At 47.8% G+C, this 17,680-nt stretch overlaps 1 protein-coding gene across 13 annotated transcripts in view; it reads left to right on the top strand.

Moving 5' to 3' along the window:
* MSI2 (musashi RNA binding protein 2) overlaps positions 1–17,680 on the top strand; it is a 221,682-nt gene that overhangs the window by 62,887 nt on the left and 141,115 nt on the right. For all 13 annotated transcript variants that reach the window (XR_001875920.1, XR_001875921.1, XM_017821648.1 and 10 more), the window contains exon 6: positions 15,171–15,263. Coding sequence is in view for 11 of the 13 variants with exons in the window: in XM_017821648.1 (XP_017677137.1) it covers positions 15,171–15,263 (93 nt within the window). In the remaining 2 variants the exon portion in view is untranslated. The remainder of the gene's footprint in view (positions 1–15,170; positions 15,264–17,680) is intronic.

Below are 17,680 nucleotides of genomic sequence, written 5' to 3'. Positions count from 1 at the left end.
ACACTGGTGTTTATGGCTGCACGCTCAGTGAACACAGACATTTTTGAATTTTCATTAATGGTGGATTTGTAGTTTTTAATGGAACAAAGAAAAAACACTGGGAATCAAAGAAATGCTAATGCCTTCCTGGGAAACTTAGACAACATTTGGTTTAGAGGCAGATCTCTGGTTGGCATTTTCTCTCTTAATTTTTTTTCCCCTTATCTGGGCTTGTTGGCTGGTTGGTTGGTTGAGAGCAACACTTAAGTGAACATATTATCTTTGTTGCTGCTCCTTCCCCGAGCGAAGGGCCAGGCCTTTGGTGACGGCATAGCCATTGCCACAGCAACCAGGCAGGATGTCACAGATTCACAAGTGTGATTTTACATTCAGAACAGCAGCAGGAGCAGATGGATATTGGAAACAAAATCCCCACCCCCTCCCTTTGCCTCCTTGCACTTCTTCTGAGAGCAATAACAGCCCTTCTCAGAGCAATAACAACCCTTCTCAGAGCAATAACAGCCCTTCTCACCGTGGCCCTTTGTGGCTCTTCCCTTGTAACTTCCCTGGGCTGGGTGTGCTCTGCAGTGGGAGCAGGGAGGGGTGCTGGGGTGCCACAGGGTCCCCGTGCTGGTGGCAGCACTGCCCGGGCAGTGCCAGGGGGCTGGACTGAGGCACTGAGGGCAATGCTGGACTTTTTTGTGACTGGGGACTGATGCAGGGAAAATGAGCCTGCTTGGGAACGTGGGCTCAGGTTTAGCTTGGAAGTCATTCCATTAACTTTGGTAGAAGCTTTGTTCTGTTAATCCTGAACTGAACAGAACAAACCAACCAGCCTTCACCGTGGGTAATCAGATACATTTGGGAGCCATCGTGCACAGAAGTTGATTGTAACACCCACCCACCGTGTGGGCAACAGCCTCAGGAACATATGCTCGGTCTGTTTTCCCAAAAAAAAAAGACAATATTGGAAACAGATGCAGAAAGGGTTTTGTACTTAGTAAAACTTGAGGTCAGGGCCTCTGGTTTGAAGAACACAGAACTGGTTCAGTGTCCCAGCTGAAGGCTGTGGGCAGGTTGCAGCAGTGGACATGCACCAAATAAAGGGGTGATGCAGGAGAACCCCAAACTCGCCGGTCCCCGGTCACGGCCACCTCTGGCCTTGTGGATCCTCCTCCTGTTGCCATAACCTTGTCACTGCTCTATGAGCCTGCTTGATCTCCTGGTACTGCAATACAAGTGCTCAGGGTTTGACCAGTGTGCCGGGGGATGTGAAGGCAGGTGAACCCCAGAGATCTGCCCGAGCTGACTCTTGTGTTCCCTGCAAAGCCTCGAGCTGACTCTCCTCTCAGACTTGCACTTAAAAAATATGTTGTATTTGTGTGTGCTGCAGCAGCTTTGGTGCTGATATAGGAAAGACTGTGAGAGCCCTGGAGCCCAGATGACTTGCCTAAACCTGGCCAAGTCTCCTGAGAGACTCCTTGTTGTGGTGGGAATTGTAGGCTCTGCTCTAGGGGACTGAGGCACTCTGAAATTAGGCTGGAGTTTAAAGTTTCAAAGGAGTTCGGTGTCAAACTTGCACTGACTTGGATTTCAGTAGGAGCTGGGTGTCTATTTCTGTCCTGCAGCAGTAGGGTTGCAGACCAAGATCCCCTTGTATTTTTATTTTATTTGACTTCGAAAACACCAGCTGTGATTCTCTGTACAGTTACTGGTATGGAGCACATGAAATTTTAATTAGCTTGGGTGATGGGAAGAGAAGTTCTGGTAATTGATTTAGTATATAAATGCCCTTCTGCTTTCTTTGGTTTATGTGCTGGAAAGATTGTATTAGAAATTTTCCTAATACAGGTGAGATTTAAATGCATTTTTAGGAGTTTCTTGAAATCAAAAAGTAAAGTGCCTCTAAACTATTTAGATGAAAAGTACTATTGATATTTTACTATTTCAGATAAAAGTAGATGATATCATTATTATTTTTGTTATTTTTATTATTATCTTAATGGAACCAGTCAGTGACTGCTGAAAAGTGAAGAAAGGAGCATTGGTGCTGTATATCCGGACTGATCAGACTGTGCTGTGTCACTGTGGTCATGGGAGATCATGTGAATTTTCCTTGACCGGGGCTCCCACCTTTGCTTTCTCCTGGCCTAATATTCATGTACTTTCTGCTCACTTGTCTCTTTAGTTCCTAAAAGTCTGCAGGCAGATTCCTTGTGCTTCAGAGAGAAACCCCTGGCACGTGGTAGCAGCAGGTGGTTGTGTCTCCGTGGGCTGACTCATCCCCAAGGCCAGGTTTTGTGTCTCAGCTCAGACCCTGCTGCCAGCAGGAGGATTTCTCTGCTCGCCTGTTCAGAGATTTTGGCCTTTCCTTCTACCTCTCTCTTGTGCACTTAATTTCTGCTTTTCTTCTCCGTGTTCTTTTGTGCTTCTTAATGAAACAACGAGAGATGAAAACCCCCCTGAACTCTCCAGGTAGCTCCTTAAGAAACAGAGCGATGCTGACACCGATACCTGTTCCACCTGGGAGAGGCTGTTGGTGCTGGGAATGATCCCGGTGCTCCCCCAGTATTTTACAATGCACCCTGAAAAGCGTCTTTATTCAGTTTGACTGTTGCTATTATGTGGTGAGGCATTCAATAAAAGTTGTGATTTATGAGATGTGTGTGGCCGTTGTTGTTTTTTGCTCTGTCATCTATCAGGGAGAGAAAAACCAGGCCTGATAATTCTTGGCACATAGCTTTTTCAGTTAAGAATGTCAGCTGTCAGGCTGTCAAGAGAAGTTATTTCTCTGGGTTTTTTTTTTAAATAGGCAGAGATCCTGCTTCGTACTGTGCTGGGTTGATAAGGGAGTGCTTTCTGTAGTGCTGAAAAGTGTGTCCCATGGTAAGGCCCTTGGTGTGTGCCCACTTAAACTTCAGTGCTTTGTGTTTTCAGTGTGTGACAGCACTTGATTGCTTAATATACAAATGCATTCACTTTCTTTTTTTGCAGCTTTTATGTGATTTTTTTCCCCTCCCTTTCTCTCTTCCTGAAAGGAATGTGTTGTTTTTTCCCCTTCTCTGTGACTAGGTATTTAAAAAGTGCTCTTTTGCAAAATATGTGCACATTAGATAATCTGGTGTTGCATAAAAGCTCTTTCATATTTTGGGGGCTTCATGCATGTGTGAGACAGGCCTAATTGAAGACAGAGGCTGTTTGTCACGAATGTGAATATAAGGATGGGGAACCGAGGGTAAGAATTATGTTAAATACCAGGGTGATGTGTTTTTTTTCTTCTTTCCTTATTAGTTATTTGCAAAAATGTATCAAAAAGTCATTTTGATGCAGTGCACAATAGTATCACAAACTTGTGCTTTGCATCCTAAGTGCCTGGTTAGAGCACAGTTAGAAGCTGAAATCATTCCTCAATTAGTCCCTAGAGTCCTGTATAAGTCTTTAACTCTCAGTGTGTGGTCTGTGATTTATCAGTGGATGAAGGATTGCTGAACTGCAGCTGAATGGAGAACCTCAAATTTTCCAGCCTGCAACCCCTTGGCTTCCTCCTCCCTCCTCCTTCCTGGAGAGGATCCTTGAAAACCTTTGCCATGGCTGGCAGCATGTTTGCCTTCAGGGCAGAACTTTAGAGCTGGGAAGACTGGCAGAGTGTGGTTCATAAGAATGGATAGCAAATCACTCCCAAAAAGAGGCAGGAAGCGTGTCCAGTGGCCATACAGCTCTTGGGAATTGGGATTTGGTCCTGGCTTGCAGCTGTTGTCACGTGGCTGTGGGTGCAGCCTGTGGCAGCCTTCTTGTTTTGCTGATGTCAGTCTTCATGGAAAAGGAAAACATTCCCTGTGTGTAATTCAGTCTGGCCAGCTCACTTCCACACTCTATATCCCGTTAGAGGGACGAGGCTGAGGAAGTGGGGTGGGTTGTTAACCTGTGTGAGCTGTTCTGATGCGTGGCACCGTGTGTGTGGCTTGGAGATGCTCCTGTGGTTTGTAGGTTATTTATTACAAATATTTCAGTGGTCTTTGGCCTCATATCTAGCCTTAAATTCAAGTTTCCGGTGTAGTTACAGACCTTGTGATTCTTGAGAGGAACAAAATCTCCCCCACCCTGCAGACGGGCAGGCAGTGCTGTTCAGTTTGGGGCAGCTGGGGCCGTCGAGCTGAGGTGGGTTTCTCCAGAGCCAGCAGCACCTCTGCCTCTTGCCAGGGGACCTGCTGGCAGGCGCTGCTGCTTTCCCGCGGGCACTGCACCCGCTGGCTGCTCCCGGGACAGAGGGGGAGCTCAAACTGCAGGAGCTCCGTCCCCGGTATCAGGCAGGAGGCAGATGTTGAGGGCCTTCACATTTGGCTTGAGTCACACTACACAAGTGGCTTGGCTGTTCGTGGGAAGTTGTCCTAGCTTTTCATGTCCTGCCAGACCTGGAAATTCAGTCATCTCAGTGACTTGGCCTTTTTATGTGACATTTTTGGCAGTGTTGTAATGATGTAGGTACTTTAAAGTCTGTGAGTGTATTGGGCTGTGATAGGCTTTGATACTGGCTTTGTGCTGGGGAGGATTGGGAAGGAGTGTATTTCCAGCCAAATGCTTATTTTCAGTAACATCATTATTATTAGAGACCTGTTGGTATTCCATAGATCAGGTGAGTCCCTTCATTGTAGCTGGCACTGCCCTGTGAGCCAGTACAGCACCTGCACAGCACAACTGGAAAGAGGAAACTTCAGCCCCTTTGCTCATCCTTCAGTCATAGGAGGCGAAGCCAGTGACCAAAATGCCACAGTTGAGTGATTCCTTTGAACTCTGTGGGTCTTGCAGCCCTAGGGAGAAAAAGAAATTATAGGACTGTCAACCTGACACCGATTTTCTGTTAATCCACTGTCTGTGCCAAATTTTGTGAGTGCTGGAACAAGGGGAATCTCGCATTTGAGAACAGAGGTGCAGTGCAGAAATACCTGGAGTTTTGATGTTGTGATTTGCAGGGAGTTCCTGATCTTAGCAGAGAGTGGGAGAAGACATCTCTGAAGTGAGACCTGCTGGGATTGGGCAGGCTCAGAGCCAGAGTGAGGGGCTCAGGTCACTGGCACTCTTGGCCAAGAGGGAGCAGGGAGTCTGAGCTCTGCTGTGCTCTGCTGGCTCTACCACTTGTCCTGGAGCCTCCACTTCCATTCATGCATTTCTTTTCCCCCACAGGCTCACTTTGAACAGGGAGATGTGATGAGGCATCCAGAGAATGAGTTGTACTGTGTTTGCAGCCTGGTTGGTAGCACAGAGCTTGGCACTGACCTTGCTGTGCCTGCTGGGGGGCTGAGGGTGGGCCCCCAACATGTGCCTCAGATTGGGACAGGCTGAGGTTTCCTCTTGCTCTGGTTCCTCCCTGAGCTGCTGCAGGGAGCAGCTGCTGTCAGCCCGAGCCTGGTGGTGTGCAGTGCTGGTTGCCCTGGCACAGCCCCGTGTGGGAAATGGGAAAGGAGCATGAGAGCTGGCCTGTCGTGGTGGACAGAAGTCCAACTGAGCCCGTCAGGGTCTTGCTCAGAGCTGGTTTCCTTAGCCAGGCTGCCGAGTCGCGCGGCGTGTTCTGCCACCGAGCGCGATGTACGAACACACCCGTTCTCACACAACGCCTTGCCAAGTGCTGGGCTTTACAGTGTTAACAGCTTTAAATAAATTCTTCCTGGAGGTAACTGATTTATTAGGCTCCTACCCTTCTGAAGGCAAAGCTAGTCACAATTAACAAACAAAGCAGCATGAGGCAGTTATCATTGTGGGTAATAAATCTTTCAGTGGTGGGTACCACTGGATGACAGGCTTGGAGAGTAAAACTCCCCGTCAGTCAAAGTGTGTCTTCAGCCTGGGCTGGTGGCATCTGTGATGATGTCCCTGAATGTCACGTGGCACACTGTTGATCCTGTTTGTGTCCCCGGGTGTGTGGTGGAGCTGGATGATGGGTTTGAGTTTGGCAGGAGGCAGCTGTGCCATCGTCCCTCCTTGCTCTGTGGCTGCTGTTGGTGTGTGAGTGGGCAGCATGTTGGGCTGTGCTGCACGTGGTGGTTTCACGGTGTGTCTGCACACCTTGGCCTGGGCAGGACGTACAGGTGCAGAAACCAGTGATTTATCTGCTTTGGAGAGCAGTAGAAGGGCCCCTGTGTCGGGATCCAGCTCCTCTTTCAGCCTGGTGTCCCTTTCTGGCTCTCAGTCTTGATGGTACATGGCTGAGAAACGAGCCCTCCAAGTTTTGGTCAGTAGATACTGTTGTTCCCTGGTGGCATCTTTGTTTGAATAAACAATTGTTCCCAGACCTGTTGGCGTGGTTTCCAGCACTGGGGAGATATTTCTTGCCGGGTTTGTAAAAATGATCTAAATGGATCCGACATCCTGGCTATAAAACATCTGTAACATTACACATTTAGTTATGTTACTGGAGACTTGAGTTCATTTTGATGGGTAGTATTTTATCTGCTACTTTTCCCCTCCTGAAAGCAAAGCTTTCTGTAGAGGAGGATTTATAGAAATGTATTTCTAGCACAAAAAAAGTCATGCACATTAAGATGTTGGAGTAAAGGAGAAATAATGTCTTTTTTTGGAGACCTTGGCTGATTTATCTCTTACTTGGTAGTTTGATATGACCTTCCTGGCTAGGAACAATATTTTTTCATTCTTCCTTTAATAACAATAATGTCAGTAACGATGTCTTGCACTATTCCAGCATCTTCAAATCAGACTTTCAGCGGGTTAGGCATTTAATGAGTGAAACCTCACAGGCTCCATTGAGCTGTGGGGATACGTTTTTGTTCTTCTTTTTGTGGAAATCAAGGCACATAGCACTCGATTGTGCAACGTACTCAGCCTAATGAGGCTTCCCCAAATGCTGCGAGTTCAAGTGTGTGCGTAAATGCTGAGCCCTGCAGTCTCCAGCTGAGCTTCTCCCAAGACTGTTAGATACATCAGTCCTGTGGAGACTCAAATGACTTGCCCTGTGGTCAATAAGTAAGTAAACATCACACGAGGGAGACAAGCTCTTGTAGCTGTGAGGTGCTGCCTTCCTTTGGAAAAAGTATGGATGTTTTCTCTTGCCTCGCTTCCACTCTTCGTCCTTGGTGCAGTTCCTCAGGGGCCCTTTTATTCCTAGTCAAGGGTTATTTGATCTGCTTTAGAGCGACACCGATGTTGCTTTAATAATGGCTGGTGGGTTCCCTCCTTGGCAAGGGAGACACATCTCCCCTGGGTGAGCTGAAAGTGGGAGCGCTGCAATTCCTGTAATTCACCAGCCCCTTTGGGGCAGGGGAAAGAGGATAAAAGCAAACACGGCATTTCATAAAACTGGGAAAGTGTTTCAACAGCAGTAACAGGCAAATCTGGGCATTTTGCAAGATTTCAGTGGTCTCGCACCAGAGGAAGAGCTCACCCTCGTGAAGAGCCAGGCATTGACTCCACGCTGGCTTGACTCAGCAGATGAAGGAAAAGCTGCTCCTCAGTAACTGATTGCCATGTGCGTGTGCATTATGGAGATGGAATTAATCAAGGCTAAGGGTTAAAGTTTCCATTTGTTCTTTTCAGAGAAATCATCTGGAGTATGTTGGGAGGGAGGTAAATTGCTTTACACGTTTCTTATCCCTTCCCGTGAATTTTTCTTGTTTTAGCAGAACATTATCTAGAATCTTAACAGAGAGCTCTCATCACTGATTTGACAGGGTCATCGTGAAAAATTAGTTGATGCTGACTTAGAAGCATTTACATTATGTCGTGCTTTCTGCAGTGTAGAGGCAATAAACTTTTCTTTGGACTGACCTCAGTGTTTGGAGCTGGAAGAATTTATAAACTCTTACAGACGGTGCGCTCCTCTTCATCTCTGGGTTGGACTGCGCTGTTGGATTTTGCTGTACACTGGCTTAAACCTCATTGACCACACCATAAAGCCATTCTGGCTGCAGACCCGTGTGCTTTTGGGCATGGTGACAGAGCAAGCTGTCACACCTGATGCTGCCAGGTATGACAGCAGTAAGGAGGTAGTTGTGGAGCAGCCAGGGAAGGAAGGGGCTCGTTTGTGCCCGTGGGGTGGGAGCGCAGCCGTTGCTGCCCTGCCCTGCACAGTCTGTTCAGCAGCAGCACCCACGGATGGAAGAGGCCTGGGCAGGACCTGTGTTGTGGCTGCTGGCTGACAGCCCTGATGGGGCAGTGAGTGGCACTTGATGGGCTTGGGCAGCCCTCTGGTTAGCAGGCAGCAGCTCTTGGATGAGCAGGACTTTGCCTGAGCTCCCAAGAGCCTTTTGGCACTCGCCCTCAGGGTGGGCTGCAGGCTTTGGGTGGGTGTGCAGCCTGTGCTGGCCAGGCCCTTGCACAGGGGGTAGTGCCAGTCACTGCTGTCCTGCACGACCCCCCTGGGCATAGGAAAGCAGGGACAGCTGGGTGTCTTCTCCATGTATTGTTCCAGGTTAAAAAACCAGGGACTTGGGATGTATTTTGGGAAGCTGTTTGGCTTGGTTCCCCACTTTGACCCACTTTATTCCACCCTGCTTCACCTGTAGAGCTGTACTGCAAATGGACCTTGAATATGCCCTTGGAAACCTGGTCTGGCACAACTGTGTGTCTTGTTGGAGGGCACAAGTTTTCTGGTTGTATTTTGGATATGGGACGTGATTTTTCTTTCCAGAAGGTGGTATAGCAGAGATGAGGAATTGATGAACGTGGTAATGGTCAGTTAATGTGTGTTCCCATCAAACATTGCTGCCATGGCTTTGAAAGTGAGGTCCCTGGGCAGAATGCCATCTCTTCCTCCTTCCCTCTCTCCCTCCCTCTCCTTCTCTCTCTCTCTGCTTGCACAAGGTGAAGTGTTGCCAGTAGCCTGTAGATTTAGGACCAGAAGCTTAATTGCTTCCCACTGGGACCTTTGTCCCTCATTACATGGGCATTGCAAAAATCCCCCACCCCCCCAGTCACATTGGGCAGTGCTCTCCATTTGTGGCCCTGAGATGTATTAATTTAAAAATAATTATCTTAATTTAAACTTATTAATGCAGTTTTTAAGCACTGCTGAACAGCAATCAGGCAGGCACATTGGGTAAGTTGTCTGTGCTCAGTGAAGATTTAGAGTTACCTTCCTCCTGCACTGTGCACGAGGAGCTGAAGCAACCAGGGGGATTTAAATAGATTTTCTCTGCTGCCCTCCCCTTGCCCGTGCTTCTGTAACCCGTAAAAGAGTTAACTGGAGCACGGGGTACAGGAGCAGCCCTCAGGGATGTGATATAACTTGTTCTAGTGAGGCTGTGGGGCCAGGAGCTATTCCTGGGCTCTGGAGGGGGGAATGCTGGCTCTGGTGAATTTTACTGTGTCCTTTGATATGAAGCTTGAAGCCAGATTTTGCTCAAAAAAACTGCTGAGCTCTCACAGCTGGGGCTAATTTTCAGGAGATTGGATCTCCCGTGCAGGGAGCTCTGAGTGGTGGGGCAGGTAAAGGTGTGGCTGTGCCTGGAGAGCTGAGCATGGCTTGGAGGAGGTGTATGGGATGCTGCTGCCTGGACAGCAAACTCTTCTTTTGGGAGGACCCCTTCCTGTGGCCTGCGACAGGCTGCCATTGCTCAGCTGCCCCTGTGGTGGGGAGGTGAGGGGGCACATGGAGTTAAATCCAGTCACAGCTGGAAGATGACCAAGAGGGGCCCTGCTGGCCCCTGGCCAGGTTTACTTGTGACACTCCAGGGATGGCTTCGGCAATCACTGCCAGTTCAGTCTGTCTTGTAAAAATCACTTTGTGTGTTCTGCCTCCTGCTGATGCCACAGTCACTGGGGGAGAGAAATAACCCCCCCCCCCCAAACCCAGCAGAACCCCAGACAGCAAAAAACTAGGAATACAGCAGGGACTAAGTTAACAGTTTGGTTTCTGAATGGGCTGGGAGAATACAACCCATCTGTATTTTCCCAGGAATCGGGGAAACTGCTTTACCCCACCAGGAATCCGTGCCGGTTGTTTGGATTAAAGAGCTCTTTCATTCCCACATACCTTCTATAGCTGGAGCAGCTCTCACAGGATGACATGAGCTTACCCAGGGGTCAGGCACAAGGTATTTGAAATCCTATTCTGAATACTTAAGCGTGTTGTACGTGGCACGTAAAGCCGCGCTGCCTTCGCACGGGATTCAGTTGCTCTTGCTGTTGTGGAGCTTGAGAGTGCAGGGTTTGCTCCCTGAGGGAACACGGTGCTCACATGCACCTCCATCACTTGTGAACCTCTCAGAAATACCGGGCCAGGGGATGGTTCTGGGGTGTTCTCCTAATAGGTGAACTGAGAAGGGTTGGAAGCTTCCACTAAACAATGCCTCCTTCGTCGTGTCTTCACATTTCAGTTGAGTTTTTAATAGCTTTTTGGAACTTCCTATGAGGATCCCAGAGGCCAAAAAAACCCAAAAAACCAAACCTGGAGAATTCTTAAGGTCTGTGCTCTGCCAAAAGAAGCCTGGCAATTCAGTTAACAAGATCACTTCCCCTGTTACATGAATTATTGTTGTTTTTAATTAGAAGTAATGCTGTAGTTTGGATGTACAGCACAATGGGGTATAAATGCAGTTCAGCACAGATACGAAAGATGATTTTTCTAATTATAAACCTATTTAGAAGGTGGGTACACTAGAAATGATGAAATGCCAAGCTGCAGATGAGGTGAGCAGGCTGGAATACGCATGCACCCACGCACCCACACTGTCAGAGGAGAGAGAGTGCTCTGGAAAACAGTTATAGATGCATAATTAGTTTAATCTGAAATTAATGCTAATTTCAGCAATTCGTGATGCAGATTCACTATTAGTACTCTAGTCCACTTCCACCACATTGGGAAATTGAGGATGCAAAGTCTTGATGAATTCCTCACCGGAGTGTGCTTGAGCTGAGTTCAGGCACAGGTTTCCAGGGTGCTCTTTGAGCCCTGTGTGCTGGTTTGCTTTAACCCTGTGTCACTGCCTCCTGCTTTGGGATTTCACATGGATTTTGGGATTTTACATGGTGTTTACTTTGTGATAAGACACACTCTGTGCTAGCTGGGTGTCAGCACTCATCCTTTCCAGCCTCCTGAGCAGGAGCTCTGAATTAAAACTGGGCGGGGGGACACAGCAAAAAAAGGCTGCATAAGGAATGGTTGGGAAATGACACTTAAAACCATTACCCTGAAGTCAAATATGTAACTTCTTTGTTAAAAATAGACAGGACCTTGACTCATCTAGATGGAGTAGTGGGTGCTTGTTGCTTCAGATTTTGAAATTCTGGGAATTGTGCAAAATATTTAATGAGCCTAAAATCCCCTTTGTGCATTGTTGATAGTAGTGATGGTGAGACAGTTTCAGTGGGGACAGAAAAACCACAGGAAGACGAAGAGCAGCATTGGTGTGTGAGGGATGTTCATGGACTCGGAGCTGGAGGCTCTGAAAAACCCCATTCCTTTGTTTCACCAGAGTTTGTGAGGTTTAACTTGTGGGTATTGATGTGTTCGAGTGGGATAGGACTTTTGTTCCCAGAGACTGCATCTTCAGCCTGTTGTTTAGAGGAGATTTACCTGATACACCCCAAACTGATCTAATTACAAACTTAACCTTGTGAAAATGGCATAAACTCGGCAGACCTGCCTGGCTAAAGCATGGAAGGTTTTTTCCTGCTCCTGCACCACCTGAAGTGTTTGCTCAGTTTCAGAACACAAAGGCGATTATATTTTTCAAAGCCAAGCCAATAAATGGAGTGTAACCTTGAATGCCTCCTCGCAGGAGTAGTCACATGTGTTTTGATTAACTCCACACTAACGCCGTATACAAACAGCAATTCTGCTGCGCTCACAATTAACGGGCCTCGGATCTGCCTCTCCTGGCGATTCCTTCTGCAGCCAGAGAGAGACACCTTCAGTGCACAAACCTGCAAACCCATCCCGAGCCCACGGTCTGCAGAGCCCTGCAGGAGCCAGTGATGGATACAGGGCACTGCAGAGGAAAACCCAGGGCATGAAGCTGGAAGTGTTGTGGTTTTGGAGTGACCCAGACCTCTTGGAGTCATTCATAAATCATGGATTTGTGATTGATTCTCACAAATCACTCCTGTTACCCAAACCCTGCTGTTCCATCCCTGGAAGGGGCAGAGGGTCTGAACCCACCAATGCTACAGTGACTCCCTTGCTGTTTGGGGGGGTGTCTGTATGTCCCTATTGTGAGTAGTCTCCAGAAAGCAGATTCTGAATTTACTCACAGGAAAAGATAAAGATCCTCAGTGACTTTCACTGGAGGAACTTCAGACTGGGGATTTCGTTTGGGGCTTTTTGTTACAATAATAAGAAAATAATGATAATGAGTGGTTTTTCTTCAATATATACATAACTGCTTTTATAGAATTGTAGGGTTTTTTTGCTAAATATATGCTGATTTATTTTCTGAGCCAAATGAGTGTTTTGATTTAAAAAAGCCTTTAATTTTAGAGAGCAGCTAAAGTTACCAGTGCCTGTGATCATTGGTGCCTCTGACTCTTTGTCATCTGTAGTGTTTACACCAAGGGTACTTCATTAAATGTACTTTAACCCTTTGTTTGTCCTCCTGAAAACAAACACAGATCTGTGGTGGAGAGAATTATTATGTTGGGTAGTGAGACCATCACTGGGTGAACCAGAAGGCTTTATTGGAGCCCTGTTTCCTGCAGAGGGTACTCGGTGAGGAACAGGCTGCCCTCACAGCCATTGGCAGTGGGAGATTTGGGGCCTTTCTGGTTAATGTGGGTTTTCTCAGCACATCGTGTTTGACCAGAGTGTTTGGCAGCCTTTGGCTGTGACCCTCAGGCTGGCAGGGTGTGCTCCCAGTGCCCAGACTGTGAGTGCAGTGCCCTGCTCCGGGGAGCCTTGGGCCCAGCAGGACCCGGGCTTGGTGCTTTCCCTGAGGAAACCTCTCCTCCTGTGGTGTCTGCTGGGCTGCTGAGGGAGGATGTGCAGGTCAGAGGGGGGGCTTTGTCTCCAGCCGGTCCGAGTCCCGCAGTTATCCAAAGGCTGGAAACTGGGGAGGCTGTACCAGCACAGGCACGTGTGGAGAGCAGCTCCCCTGGCACGAGTGTCAGCACCACGGCAGCTCCTCCCTGCTGAGGTCCCACGAGGACCTGAGCTGGGCACAGGCAGCTGCCATGGCTCCGTGGTGAGGGCTGGTCACCCCCTCCCCTCTGCTGGGCACGTCCATCCCTGGGCAGGGCAGAGCTGAGTCCAGACCTGCCGTGTCTCCGGGGATCCCGAGCTGGGTGAGAGGGAGCTGAGCGGTGGCCGCTGGCTGAGCCCAGGCGGGTCTGGGGGCACCCGGGTGCCTGTGCCACAGGTGGGAGGCAGGCAGGGAACGCAGGGAATCCTGCTGCTCAGGCACGTCGGGATCAGAGGAATCGCTCAGGCTACACGTTTTCTGTTCTGGTGCTGGGGGGAATGTGGTAACAAAGCAATTGAACTGTCTCTTCAGGGAAACGTAGATTGTAAAAGCAGACTTAATTTTGTGCTTCACTTTGGTACCAAAGAGCTGATTTCTGAAACCATTTCCCAGCTCGCAACACATCTCTAGGCATTAAAATGTTGTGAATTTGCTTGTCATTACCAATATTTTCTTTGACTGAAGCTATTGAAACAAAGTGGTCTTTTTCTTTTTTTTTTTTCTTTAACCTTCAATCTTGCTTCTAAAAGCAGTAGCTCTCGTTTTCTTTCTTTCTTGGTCAAATATAAAAATGATGATAATTTCAAATACTGCTTTAGAATAATTGCTTTCCTCCCTCTTTTGTATGACAACAGAAGCTTGGCCTGATCTTAAATCAGATGCTGGCAGGCAGAGGGCTCTTGACAGCCCTGCAAAATCCTTTAGTTACAAGTCGGCTTTCGCCAATTCTTTATTTGTAAATGACAATTTTCTACAGAAAAATATATGCTTGGGCTTCAATTTCGGAGCCCTAGATTGCAGCCAGGAAAAAATAATTGAATTTTTACACAGTTTTTTTTTTCTCTTTCTTTTTCTTCCTAACTTGAAAAAGAGGGGAAAAAAATGAAGTGGACTTCTGTAAGGCTGATGGAAGGGAATATCTGGTTAATGAGAGTCATGCAGCATTTTTCCCTTCAGTCTCAGGAAGTTGGCTGCTTCACCCAGTTTCCAGAGCAAACAAATTTAAGCATTTCAATGCATGAATTTTATATTGGCACATTCGGTTTCCTGAGTTAACGTGCAGTGTTGACTCAGACACCTTTGTATGGTGGGTTGGCTGCTGCTGGGCTGTCTCCAGCTCTAAGGCCATGGTCTGATCCCAGCTGGGGTGTTTCCCCTCTGCCCAAGTGTGCCAGGATGATGGGGGCCCTTGGGAGCATTGCCCTGGATCTGCCCTGACTTCGGGGGGCCCACAAGGGTCAGGGGGTTTGGGATCAGCCCACCAAAGACACCAGCTTCCCCTGCCATCGTTGGGGTTTGTGTCCATGGGCTGATCCTGCCCAGCTTGGAGGGCTGCAGGTCGTGGATGATGGATTGTGGGATGGTGTGTTCTCCGTAGGGAATCCAGCACCATCCCTTTGCTTTGTGTGGACCAGGATCGGGTGCACGTGGGTCAGCAGAAGAGCTGGGTGCTCTGCTGGGGTCTGGGGAGCGCAGGTGGATTTCTGCAGGAGCTGATCCAGCCCTGATGGGTGGTGACACTGTGAGCTGGAGTGTGGGTTGTGGCAGCTGGAGGATTCTGCATCGGCAGCTCTGGCTGCCTTTCATCATTTGATTATTTTTAAAGTAACCGTGCAAGTTCCTTTTAAACTGACCCATGGAAACTTAATAACACATCCCTTCGATTTGATGTAATTGCCTTTTGTCTGCCAAAGAGAATTCACCCTGTCTGTAGGAAGAGGAGGGGGAAAGGTGCGTTGCTTTTGAGGCAGTAGCTATGAAGATATGATACTTGGACTCCTTTTTCACTTATATTTGCATTGAGAAACACAATAAAAATCATTTATTAAAAAAAAATATCCGGGGGCTAGAGTTGTTATTGAGAGCCTTTACTCAGCCATCTCTCAAATAAAAACAAAACAAGACAAAGAGAAAGAAGTATCTAATCAAATCGAATCGAAATTGCTTTTGTAAAGAAATATTCTCATTATCTGGGTTAGGGATGGGATCTGAAGAATATTTCTTTTTTCCACATATTGTTTGAAATAATCTGGTTAAACCGTGTGCTTGTCTTATAATTTCTTACAGATGGTCACAAGAACAAAGAAAATATTTGTAGGTGGATTATCGGCTAATACGGTAGTGGAAGACGTGAAGCAATACTTCGAACAGTTTGGCAAGGTAAGTTCTGCCCAAGTGAGCACTACACAGTTCTTTCTTTCCTTTCTTTTTAAAGTGTGTTTCGAAAAAGTGCAGTCAGGGCTGGGCTCAGAGGAGGGCCACAGTTTTTGCCTTTCTGTGTCATTTCTCGAAGCCTCTGGAATTCCTCTTCTGTTCACTGTGTGTGTCTGTGCACAGCATTGCCAGCACTGTTTACTTCCAGTGAAGTTAAAAAGGCATCATCGAGAGGTGGATCTGTGTCTGTTCAGGAAGAATTTGACCCTCAGCTGAATGATTATACAGCTGTCTTCTCCATAAAATCAGCCTTCTGTTTACCTTGATTGCAGTGGCAAAAGGGGCAGATAGATGTATGGGAGAGCTCATTAAGTTGTGAAAATGCCTGAAGGAACCACGTGAAAAGCAAAGAGTAATGTGGAAGCCACTGGAATATCCACTTAATTTCTTAGTGGAAAATCCTTATGCAAGATCCTGTGCAAATGCATGTAGAATCCTGACATCATTAAAAAAAACCCCAAACCAACCAAAAACCCAAACAAGTTTATGCACAGAAGGAGCTCTGAACCTTCCCAGAATAGTTTTTGCTGTGATGTGACGACTCAAACCCCACAGTCCAGGCTGGGGCTGGAACTTAGTGCCCCTGATTTCCATGGAGTTCCCTGGGTACCCAAGGCTTTTGGACACTTGTTCAGGAGTCTGATGGGTGAAGAGCTTGCAGAGCTGCCTGCTCTGAGAGCAGTTGGTGGTGCCACCTTCCATGGAGACTCATGCCAGCCCTGCTGTCCATGGGGCTCCATGGGCTCGAGCTCCATGGATTCCAGCTGAGCAGCTCGGTTCCTGTCCTCTGGAGTGCAGCCATCGATGGTTTAGATGCGAGATTGCGTGAGGACCCAGCGGGGTATCCCAGAGCAAAGCAGCTCCCATTCCTTGTAGTTAGTTTATGTTTCTTTTATCTGCCCTGAAAAGCCTGAGCCAGGCAGGATTTTGTCGAGGACTGAGGAGGCGAGTTTATAAATGGTTCCTGTGCTGGATTGATAGTTGTTTTGCAAACCAGTCATTTTATTTTCAATAATAATCTTCGATTCCGGCAGGATGTTTACAGCCTGCTGAGCCTTTTATTAAAGGATTACATGAGCTTTTGGATGTTTCTTCTGTAGTTACTTCTAATTGCAGAACTCCACTAACCTGTATTTTTGAAGTTAATAATAGTTTCAATATAAGCGCTTTGCATATTGTCTGGATGTTGTCTTAATATAGTCTTTTTAATTTCACCATCTGGTAGTTTCATGCTTGCAATTTTACAGTCCCTGAGAATGCAGACAGCCAGGCTGTGTCTCAGGAGTGACTGGGGATTCGGGACGCTTCGGTTCTGCTTTCGTGCTCTGCCTTCCTTGAGACAGCTTAGCAGAGGTTTGCCTCTCCAGAGGCAATACTTTGGGAAAATCAAATATTTTTTTTCAGGTGTCTTAATTTGCAGGCTAAAAAAATTAAGGAGCTGAAAATTGCATGAGTTGGGGTCAAGGCAGGGACCCATTCCAGTGACAGCACAGCTAGGATGTCCTGCTGAGGCTGTGTGGCCCAGGCAGTAGAGCTCAGCTCCTGCAGGGCTTGGTCCCTGTTATTCCAGGTGACTTTTTCCGGGTGCATCCCTGTTTGACACTTCCCTGTTGCAGCTCATGAAGAGTTTGGTGCAGCTGGTGGTGTTGGGAGCAGAGGTGCTGGGCTGTGTCACCCTCCCTGGACCTTGGTGTGGGCGTTGGGGTTCTCCCCACGGCGCTGTGCTCTTTGGCAGCTGGGACAGTCTGGTTTCAGGGTGTTTTGAGGTGATCCTCCCCGAGGCTCAGGTTGTCAGGAGATGCTGGTTTAATGACCCTTGGAAATGGGAACTTGTGCTCCAACTCAGTTAGAAGACTGGTTAATGTGCTGTGGATGGTGGGATGCTGCATTCAGATACAGTGACCCAGGACTGGCCCTGTGGGACCTTCTGGAGCCCTGTCCTTCTCCATCCCGCTCCTCTGCTGCTCCGTGACTCCCTTGCTCAGCTCTCCAGCCCTTTGGGCAGGGCCTGCGCCCTGCTCAGAGCTCCAGTCAGGCCATTGCCATGCAAACAGTGATCCATCGATAGGTGAGCTCTGCCTTTGCTCAGAGCTTTCTTGAAATAAAGCAAATTGCATGACATGATTAACGTGCGAGGAACCGCCCGTGTTTGATAAGAGCATCTCAGGTGAGTTGCTCTTTGAAATGCTGAGCTTATTTATCGGCCTGGAAAAAATTGCTTACTGTGATTCCTGAAATCCTGTTTGTACTTGCTGTGGAGAGGAGCTTGGCAGCCAAGGGAGGCTGTTTTGGTAACTGGAGGTAGCTCTCTCCAAACACACAGTGTGAGCAGAGCAGCCCCCAGCTCTGGGGCCAGGCGGGCT

Source organism: Lepidothrix coronata, unplaced genomic scaffold (assembly GCF_001604755.1).
Source record: "Lepidothrix coronata isolate B3197 unplaced genomic scaffold, Lepidothrix_coronata-1.0 Scaffold91, whole genome shotgun sequence".
Lineage (NCBI taxonomy): Eukaryota > Metazoa > Chordata > Aves > Passeriformes > Pipridae > Lepidothrix > Lepidothrix coronata.
Note: the sequence above shows the minus strand (reverse complement) of the source record. Positions and strands in the feature narration are given on the sequence as shown.